Source organism: Dermochelys coriacea, chromosome 4 (assembly GCF_009764565.3).
Source record: "Dermochelys coriacea isolate rDerCor1 chromosome 4, rDerCor1.pri.v4, whole genome shotgun sequence".
NCBI lineage: Eukaryota > Metazoa > Chordata > Testudines > Dermochelyidae > Dermochelys > Dermochelys coriacea.
In genome coordinates, this window is record NC_050071.1 from 83,540,343 (window position 1) to 83,551,220 (window position 10,878).

Here is a 10,878-nt window from a genome sequence, read left to right on the forward strand (position 1 = left end):
TAGAGAATGATAAGCAGGTGGAGAAATTGAAAGCTATTACAAGTAAATTGCCACATCAACTAGTCTCCCGTATAACAGCAGATACAGCAAGTGTCCCCCCATCAACAGGCTCTGAGGCACGAAGCACATCTTTTGGTTCGCATTTTGTTCCATCTCAGGTAAAATATTGTTCCACAAAACAGAATTCTGTTTTCAGTTGGCCTAGCCTTTTCTAACTTAGATCAGAAAAGTTTCCATTTTATTGATTTATCCATATCTAAGGTATTTAGTTTGACTTTCCACCTTTGAGTCTGGTTTGTAAAAAAAACACAAGTCTACATCATTGTTATAACCACTTTTTATCTGGACCCCAATTAGAGCCCAAAGACCCCAATTAGAATTAGAATTAACCTTATTGTGTTAGGTGCTATAAAAACAGAGAGCAATACTCCCTATTCCCTCCCAGAAAATCATACTCTTTATATTGAGAGACAACCCTTCCCTTTCAATAGAACCATGAAAGAACTCTTCCCTGCAAGGTGCATATGAAGTTCCAGCTTAACTCCCCTCGTTCAAAACCCCTAAATCAGATTGTCTTGGTTGCTCCTCTTCTCTCTCTCTTCTCTTTCCTTCCCTCTCTCTCCCCTTCCGCTCCCCACTGCATTATGGGTTGGTGGACAAAGAGACTTGTTCAGTGTCTGCCTCAGTGTTGGAACTTAGGAGTCTTGGGTTCTATTTGAGTTTCTGGAGGTGGGTACGCTCTAGCAGTTACATACTCTTCTCTTTGTTTTCTTTAGCCTGTCCCTTTCTGTCTCTGTCCCCTATGCTTCTGTTTCCCATAGCCTGTCCCTATTCACATCCAGCATGTCCCTGCCCCTGCATTCAAGCAGCCGCCTTCTTCTCCTCCATGCTTCCTAGGCGTCCACAGAGGGAGCTTTGAGAACATAGAAGAGACAGCTTCTCTGCTCTTAGGGCTTGTCTACACTTATGGGGGATCAAGGAGCAGCAATTGATGCATCGATGGTTGATTTAGTGGGTCTAGTGAAAACCCACTAAATCGATCGCAGATCGCTCTCCTGTCAACTCCTGTACTCCACCGGATTGAGAAGTGTAGGGAGAGTTGAGCGGAGAGCGTCTCTTGTCGACATTGTGTAGCGTCAACCCCGCGGTAAGAGGATCTAAGCTACGTCTATTTGAGTTACGCTATTCATGTAACTCAAATTGCATAGCTTAGATCGAATTTCCCCTGTAGTGTAGACAAAGCCTTAGTTCCAGTGCTTAGTATTATAGTGGCCCAGCAGCCAGGAGCAACCAAAAAAAAAGTCCTGTTCAGCCCCTGCAGCCTTGACCTAGAGTATGCCCAGTGAAAATGGAATATTTTGAGAATTTAGCTACCATCCTCGAACAAACCTTTTCTCGGTGCAGACAGCAACGGTCAGAGGTTTATAATGTGGCCAAATTTGGATGGATTTTCATGGGGGAATTTCAAGTCACCTCTCTGTCCCGACAGCAACTCCTCTGCTAAATTTTTGAGTCCCTACTCTAAAGCATGGTGGTGGTAGAGCTTCTCTATAAAGTGGTTGTAAGAATTTTTTAATAGTAACAAAACGTATTTTTCACTAACCTCATTCTCAGAAATGGCTAAACCATTTTTGCTGCAATTTTTCAAAAAGTAAGTAAATAAATTATATATATAAATTATATATAGAATCCTGAATTGGACACGTAATAAGAAAAATTTTAGCCTGAAGAAAAAGCTTTAGGAAAAGTTATAGGGCTCTGTTTTCAATTACTTACAATAGAATGGAAAAGCAACCTTAATTATAGTCATTGCTGCCATGTCTGCCTATAATAGCAATAAATAATGGGATACATATTACTTATGTTTGCAGTGATAATATTCAAGAATTCTTTCTTGTAATATGTATTGTTAGTCTTGGTTTTCAAGCTTTGTTTTGTGGAGTATTAACCCTTATTTGTTAACATTTTATCTTGTATATGGGAGACATTTTCCATTATGTTCTGAAGTGGGATTTCTCTTGCATACTTTTTTAAAGCATTTTTTGACCTATGTGGGTTTTGGGGGGTTTTGAAGCCTTTCTCCATAGAAGGTAATGAGACTGAAAAGTTAAATGCATTTATTTTTTTGCTCTCTATAGGTTCATCGTTTCTCCAGCAATTTCAATAGTGACTTGAATGGCGTCATGACAATTCAAGCTAAACCACTCCAACAGAGGCATGCAAGCTTGGCAGACAAGATACAGTAAATATTGCTATGAAAATAGTACACTTTTTTATGCTGTACTTTGTCATTTTGGCCATATAAAATATGCTTTGAGATTTCAAAAATGTAATTAAAAATGCGGACATCTTTCTGTCAGTAATAGATATGATTGAGTTTTAATTTATAAAAGTAACAATTATATTCTTCTAAAAAGTGTGCATTTTGTTTTCTCTGTAGGAATGAACAAGAAGACAAACAACATAGCATAGGCTCCAGTGTTCTCAACTCTGTGCGGAATCGGCGGGGGCGAACTACTGATAACAGTATTCTCTCATCATCTCGAGTACTGCTGGCATCTTCTAGGAAAATGCCAACCCATCGTAGGCTACCATCTCTCACTTCAGACCCACTATGCTCAAAGACTCCTAATGTGTACAGTGATGAAGTCCTTAGGGGCACTAAACTGTGAGTTTTTAGTTTCACTTTCTTCTTCCTTGCTGAACTTGAACAAGAGCATTCATTGTTACAGGGTTTAGTGAAGTATTGTAAAAGACTGCTGAAAGATTCCACACTTCATACAGAAAAATGAAGCATACATAAAGCATGTTTTGAGAGCTGCTGCTGCATTAAGTGTTCTGCTATTTACAGTAACTTAAATGTATTAAGAAATGTTGTCCCCGGTGTATTAGATGGATCTGAAATCTGTTTAATCTGAATCCTACAGGTATACTGGTTTAGATCGCTTGTCCTCTCCACTTGTACATACAGCCCGGAACAAGTTACCGCCAATAAACACGGAGACTGTTGAACAGTATCTTTCAGTACCTGGATCACGGCAAGGCTTTGTAAGATGTGTACTTGTTAATAATGTTAAAGGACATCAGTAACTTGAACAAAAAAAAATTCCCCAAACCCACTTTGTATCACTGGTTGAAATTAATACTTTGGGGAGAATTGTATTCAATCATATTTTATTGAGATACAAGACCTTAACATATGTGAGAATTTATAGTTACATTTTGAAGGGACATTAGGAGATATTTTAGCCCCCAAATGTAGGTTATTTTAAAAATACTTTTCTAAAATTAAATAATTTTTCTTGAATTTCAAAAGAGCAGATATAAATGTATCTGTGTTTTAGATTTATATATTGCCTTGCAGTGTTTTGTTGCATTGTGCCAGTGCATGAGAAGTAGAAATTGAAATTGACTAAAAGTGAATATAAATAAAAGTGAAACTGATCCATTTTCATTGTCCAAGAAGCATGAAGTACAAGAAAAGAGAAAAATGATGAAAAATAAATTAGAATTTTGAAATTATTTCAGTTTGAATAATATATTTCCCAATATTTTTAAAATTATAAATATGGATATACATGAAGAAACCCATAACCTTTATGGTTTTGTATGTTCTAATGCTCCTTTATGAAATGGTGTAGTGGTTGGGGCATTATCCTAGGACTCAGAAGACCCTGGTTCAAGTCCCTACTCTGGCAAAGATACCCTGTGTGACTGTGAGCATGTCACTTGCTTTACTGTGCCTCACTTCCTCATCTCTAAAATGGACATAATAGCACTGCTATATTTCACAGGGGAGTTCTAAGGATAGATAAGTTAAAGATTGTGAGGCAGCAGCGCCTAGCACTTAAGCATCCTATCGCCTAGTGGAAACTGCAGCCCGAAATTAGGTGCCCAGACTCCCTATACAATGCATGGATCGAGTTAGATGCCTAAAAAGGGATTTACAGAAGTCAGCAAACTGAGCAGGAGCTTCCTAATCTAGTCAGTAGAGATGTTGAGGAGAGGGGTGAGGTCTAAGCCTTGCCCCTCAAAGGATGTTAGGTGCCTAACTCTCTGCTGGGAGGGAGGTGCTTCCCTCTGCTCAGGATTCCTACCTGTAAACTCTTTCCTAGAATTAGGCATTTTAGCCAACTCAGTCCTTTCTCATGAAAAACAGTAGTGGTGGTGGTCCCGCACTCCCACTCCTTCTACTAAAAACTCAATGGTTAGAGGACTCACCTGGGATGTGGGAGACTCTCCTAGCCGTCTTTTATAATAGGCACAATAGGATCTAGCATAACCCTCTCAAATTATGTAGAACATGAGACATAGACACGTGCTGTTAACACAGCTATCATTCTTAGTCTTAAATAGAACCTCTCGCAATTACACTTACCCCTCTCCTACCCTCTCTCTCTAAAAAACATGAAAAGAAAAGGAGTACTTGTGGCACCTTAGAGACTAACAAATTTATTAGAGCATAAGCTTTCGTGAGCTACAGCTCACTTCATCGGATGCATTACATGTTGTTTTAATTTTTAGACACTTGAAATCCACTTGAAAAGCCCAGCCTAGTTATTTTAAAAACTCTTAACTCAAGCCTTTTACTTAATGGAGAATTAGCTCTTTGCTTTTTTTTTTTTTCTTTTAATTTAAGCAAAGGTCAAAAGGATTCTTATTTTAGCCATGCCAATATTTGCATTTATTTCAATGCTCAATTTTTTTTTCTCTTTCAGCTTAGAGGGCGATATCCTCATAGTAGAGTGTCAAGTGCAGTACCTGACAGTACAGAGCGACGACCACTTAGAGAACAAACTGTCATTATTGATCAGTTTTCAAGACCCAACACAACTAACACATTCAGGGTGGGTTTTTGTGTGATTAAAGATGTTGGGCCAGACATCTATGGAAGGGTGGGACAGAGAGAGATGCAGAAAACCTGCCTCCCCAGCACCACCACCATCTTTGTCTGACTGCAAAACAGCCTCCCACAGTAGCAGACATTGTGATCTCAGGAGTGAAGGGGCTGTTTACTCCTACTCCCTCCAGAGAGCAGGATGTCTAAAAGGGGGGGACCACATTCCTGCACCCCATCTACACTGGTCTGAAGAGTGGGGTTAGTATGCTGGGAAGAGAGATCCGCTGCATCCTAATGAATGAAGCAGATTGCACCACCTCCGTTTGCAAGAAAGATGCCTGTGGAGGCACAATTTCTCTTATACTCCTTCTAGAGCAGTGCAGTTCCACCACTGCCCTCTGTGCTGGGCTGTGGTGTGAAAGTCACAATCAAATCCTTAATCTGTGAGCGGACCATAATGAACAAAAATATTTCCCCTCTTTTTACAGTCAGATACCCCTCATAAAAGGTCATTGACGCCCATGGATTTTGCTAACCATACATGGACAGGTCAAGGCTTTTTAACAGGTAAGCAAAACCAAAAGATTAATTTAAAAAAGATCACCTGATGAGGGGGAAATTGGGAGAACCTTGTGTGAGGGAGCACACAGAGCCTCTGACATGGGAGGAAGAGGAGAAAGGAGGGCATGGAAGAGGTGGGAATGGTGGGGATAATGGGGACCCTGGTATGGGTGGAGAGGGGAATGGGGGGACACACGGAACCCCTGGCAGGGAGGAGATTGGATGAGTTCCTGAAATAGAGGGGAATGGGAGGGCAGGATGCAGGGAGCTTTTGCGGCGGGGTGGAGGTGTGCAAGGAGCCCCTGGTGTGTACAATAAGCTCGGCCTACAAAAGCTATAAAGTATGCAACCCCCTCGTAGGTTCTATATAAATGGCAGCGGTGGTGGTGGTTGTTTATAGTTTTTTTCCAGACACTTATTCATAGATGTGTATTGCACATGACATTCCACACTAGATTATAAAATGTCTAAACATACTCCATAGAATTATGCTTTTTCATTGGCTGAGGTTGCAAAAGCTTTACACCCAACTTGATAGCATTTCTCTGTTTGTCTGTCTGTCTATGTAATGCGAAAACTTTTGAACATTGCATCTAATCAATTCCAAAATATCAGAGTCCCTTCGAGGCATCAGTGGCTAGAACCCTATTGTTTTTTTGTGGGGGGCAAATCAGAACATTGAAAGGGAGGAAGTGGGGGCACTGCCATCTGTCTAGCACAGACATAGCTTCAAGCATCTCTGCAGTTGTCTGTAGATCAAACATCTGGTTGATGGCACCCATTGGTACCTTCCAGCATCACAGTACTCCTGCTCATCCTCCCAAGAGAGTTTGACACATTGACACGTGAATGACATAATACTGAGGTGGGAAATGTGGGTGTACACACAGGGCCCTTGCCACTCAGGGGAGAATGTGGGACACTGGTATAGGGCAAGAGAGGGAATGGATGGCAATTGGTATGGGTGGTATAGGGGGAATAGGTGAAAGGTTTGCAAGCAGAGTCCCTGCCAAGGGGGATGGGGAGAGTGGGAGGACCCTGGTGTGGGGGGATATTTGGGAGTCCCTTGCATGGTGGGAGGAGGGAGACAGACCTTTTGGCATAGGGAGATAGGGGAGGAGTGCATGGGATGACGTGGGAATGGGGAGACACAGAGCCATTAGAATTGGGGGTAGAAAGGGGTAGCCTTTACATGAGAGGAGGGGGAAATTGGGGGCACAAAACTCCTGGCAGCGAGAAGATTGGGGGGAGTTGCAGGGAGTCCCTGAAAAAGAGGAGGATGGTATGGTGACAAATGAGAAGCTGGAGGTGGGGGGAAATGGAGGGATGCAAGGAGCCCCTGATGGGTGCGATAAGATTGGCTTACATGAGCTACAAAGTGTACAAGTCCCTTATTCATTATTAGCATATTGAACATAAACAAGTAATTTTAATGTAAAAAAGAAAATGGAAATTTTTTGTTTATAATGTTCTTTAAATCAAATCTTAAATTAAATCATTGTTGGATTTCAGCTAAGGTCTTTCCTTTGCTGTACCAGCAAAACAAGCAGGTACTGGATATTGGATTCAGTGTTAAAATGAATCTTCATATGGGGCTCTCTAACTTCTGGGATAAAGCAGTACTTCTTATGTTAGGTTCCATTCAGCCAATGAAAGTCTACCATTCCACACATTGTGTGTCCATTCTCATTTTTAAGAATTGTAGGTTTTCCTGAGTTTTGTATAATTCTTTAGTTAAAGCATTGTGTAGAGAAACTAATACAAACCAAAAAAAACTACTTGGATAAAAAAGGTGATGTGTGAGAATTACAATCAAGCTAATAAATGTTCTTCTAAAGGAGGCCTACAGAAACAACCCAAATACAGGGTTGGTGTGACTTTTGGTTATAGTACACTTACTAAATAATGTTTTTTATTTTCAGGTTCACAACATTACTCCAAATCCTTTCAAAGAAATCCATCCACTTCCAGGAAGAGATTTCAAGTAGCCTCTTAATACAACTTGGAAAGAGACAGAAAATCCATGGCACTAATTGGAGGACTATACTGCTTGGCCTACTAGCTATTGTCACAAGGAATAAAGAAAGAGTATTGCAGCATACTGTATGCTGCTTCGTCTTCCAATCCTGGGCATATGTGGATGGCCTTGTTCAAAAGTAGCATCAGCAGAGACTGGAGCAAAATGAAAGAAAAAGAAAAGAAAAGCAATGGATTAAATCTAGACTGTAGGAATTTGGTGTCTTTCCAGGGTAAAGATGAGGCCACTGTCTCTTTCACACACATACACTGACTTAGCCCTTCATTTGGGAAGCAACTTCATAGTTCTGCTTCTCTGTTGGCAGAAGCAAGTCACAACCTGCTTAAGTCCCTGTAGCTATATTCCCCTTCCCCTTTCCAATATTACAGGCATTTTGTACTGTCCTTGCACTGATTATGTACAAAGTTAATGTCTTTTTAAATAAGAGTTTGTAGTACCCCGTGTTTATTATGCCCTTTCTCTTTTCTAGTCTCAGACTGTTCCTCTCTGTAAAAATTGCCTGTCCATAGCCTTTCTTCCTTGTTTAATTTATCTTCATCTGAACAGTGATTAGAGAGCTGTATTTCATTCATTATTAGTAATTAAGCTGTTCAGAATGTTAAGTGTTCTGTAGCTCAAATGGAATTGTTCTCAGGAAACAACAGTTGTCTTGTCAGGCTGAATTATTCATTACGTTCTCAAGATTTGAACATGCTTGCTGACCTGTGAATAAGACAGGTCTCACTTACCCAAACCAGTTGTTGTTGAAGTTTTTTAATGACACATACTAATGTGAAAACTAATAAAAATTCCTGTATCTAATCCTACAGCAGATTTGTTTTAACATTAAAATATTTACTTAATGAATAGAGGCAGCATTTCATACTCCTTGCATCTGTTTAGACCATACAAAAAAACAAAAAGTAACTTAAAAATATTTGTTGTTCATTTTGTGTAGTGCAGTAGTGCCTAGAGGGCATTGCCAAGATCAGGGCTCCAACGTGTTAGCCCTCTACATATATACAATAGGTGACAATCCCTGCCCCAGAGAGCCAACAGTCTAAATAGACAAGATAGACTAAAAATTGGAGGGGCACAGAGAAATTTAGTGACTTTTCCAAATCACCCAGCAGGTGAGTAGCAGAGCTGAGAATAGAATCCAGGTCTCCTGAGTCCCAGTCCTGTCCCCTGTTCATTGGACAACATAATTCTTGTCAGCCGTGCCTGCTCAGGAAATGGTCATGCAGCACTGTGGGTTCTTTGTTTGGCACAGTTCCCAGCACCCAATCTGATTGCTTGTAGAAGAAGCAGGTCGATGCTGATTGGGAGTGCTCTGAGGTGTGGTTATCACCCCTGCTTTGGCAGTAAGTGGTCTTCAGGTGCTTATCATGCTCCCAGTATTGATCACATGCCAGTGGTGGTTCTTCGAATGATTGCTCATATCGATTCCAATTAGGTGTGCGTGTGCCACGTGCAGTCGTTGGAAAGTTTTTCCCCTAGCAGCACCCGTTGGGTCGGCTGTGGAGCCCCCTGGAGTGGCGCCTGCATGGCATTCAAAATATGACCCTGCTGACCAGTTCCTTCTTACTGCCAGTGACAGTCGTTGGAACTGTGACGTATTGCTCAGCAAGTTCTATCACGTTTCCCCAGCCTCTTTATTTTGTCTCTGTTCTTTAAATATTTTAGTTAGTTGAATTTTTAGTTAGTATTAGTTCTTAGCAGTTGGGCTGGGGGGTTTACCCTCTATCCCAACTGCTTTTTCTTGGGAGGGCTTTTATGTGCAAGTCCCAGGCGTTCGAGCCCTGCAAGTCCTGCTCCAAGCCCATGCCAATGTGCGACCCCCATGACGTTTGTCTGAAGTGTCTGGGGAAGGATCACCAAGCCGATTAGTGCAGGATTTGTAAAGGGTTTCACCCCAGAACCAAAAAAGATGCCTTAAGCAGCTCCTTATGGAGGTGACACTTAAACCTCAGCCTCTCTCGGTGCGGCAGGACCTGGTACCAAGTTCTTTGGTGCGTAGCGCCCTGGCGACAGTGGTGGAAGTGGCACCGCGGATGGACTCTAGTAGAGACCTGCAGCACCGCTGCTCCCCGGTGCCGAAACCAGCAAGATCGACCCGGCACCGCTCCCACTCCCCAGTGCAGAAGCAGCACCGGAAGCAAGGGAGGAGCAGTTCTTCATCCCAGAGGTCCACCCCTCTAGAGCTGGCCAATGGGGCGCATCCTTGTGAGGAGCATCCAATGCTGAAGCCTGCACAGATGGCACCATTGACTTCGGCCCCGCAAGGCGGACCGTTGAGTCTGGTGCCATTGGATTTCCCAGCCTACATCATCGAGGAAGTGGAGCTGCCATCCACCCCAGACACCTTTGCTGCTGCAAGGAACCTCATCGCCATGACAGCGTTGAAGTCACCTATGATTTACGCCAAACCTCTGGTACCACATCGTATGGCACTGTCTCGAGGCAAACCAGCGATGATCCAACACTCGTACCACTGAGAGAATCACGGAACCGTCGGACTCGCGGCACCGCACCAGGTTGCGCCAGCGCTCACCATCGCAACGCTGATCCACATGTCGGTCCCCATCACGCAGCAGGTCCTGGACCCGGTACCAGTCCCAACACTGCTCAGTGACTCCGCATAGCTCCAGATTCCAGTACTGCTCCAGATTATGGCATCGTTCCAGGTCACAGCACCACTCCTCAGCGCAGCGCTGTTTGCCGGATCAGCTTCGCTCAGCACCGCCCTGGCCCTCATGGTCCTGATTCTAGTCCTCTGACTCGGGATCTAGGTGCTCAGGGCGGGTCACCGGTCAGGCTATGGATGCTCTGTGGTGGGGGCAGGGCCATGGCCTGCACAGTGGCAGGGACAAGCACCGTGGCCATTCTTGACCCTCTGGGCATACCACTAGGCCCAGGGTGCCCAGTCTAAAGGCTTCTGATTGGCCACCTCTTAACCTAGGATGCCAGAAGCCTCAGCCAGTCGCGCCACCCCAGGGGTGCTAAGAAGGCGCCGTGTCCCCGCCCCCCCTCAGAACCATCTCCAACTTTGCTTCCTGAGCCTGGTATAACCAGCGAGACAGGTCGTCAGGCTCCTGATGAGCAGGAGGGACAGGAGGACCTGGTTCCCCCCATTAGCCTCTTCGTCGTCCTCCCCAGATGAGGCCGTTGCAGGCACTTCCATCGCCGGACCACCTCCTATAGTCATGCCCACCATGACCTCTTGTGCAGGGTGGCACACAACATGAGTCTGAAGGCCCAGTGGTCGACATTTTGGCCCCACAGGGTCCTTTGAGGGTAGCTCTGCCCCTCATCAAACCTATACAGACCAATGCCAAGACCATCTGTCAGACCCTAGCCTCCATCCCTCCCACCTCTAAGGGCATTGAGAAGAAGTACTTCATGCCTTCAAAGGGGTATGAATACCTCTTTATGCACCCGCAGCCCTGTTCATTGGTGG

At 43.6% G+C, this 10,878-nt stretch overlaps 1 protein-coding gene across 2 annotated transcripts in view; it reads left to right on the forward strand.

The window, feature by feature from the left end:
• Positions 1-8,240, forward strand: part of FAM149A (family with sequence similarity 149 member A) — a 77,551-nt gene extending 69,311 nt beyond the window's left edge. For both annotated transcript variants that reach the window (XM_038401054.2, XM_038401056.2), the window contains exons 8-14: positions 4-158; positions 2,139-2,242; positions 2,441-2,668; positions 2,928-3,048; positions 4,719-4,847; positions 5,329-5,407; positions 7,324-8,240. In XM_038401054.2, coding sequence (XP_038256982.2) covers positions 4-158; positions 2,139-2,242; positions 2,441-2,668; positions 2,928-3,048; positions 4,719-4,847; positions 5,329-5,407; positions 7,324-7,397 — 890 coding nt within the window. In that variant the 3' untranslated portion in view covers positions 7,398-8,240. The remainder of the gene's footprint in view (positions 1-3; positions 159-2,138; positions 2,243-2,440; positions 2,669-2,927; positions 3,049-4,718; positions 4,848-5,328; positions 5,408-7,323) is intronic.
• The last annotated feature ends 2,638 nt before the right edge of the window (positions 8,241-10,878 follow it).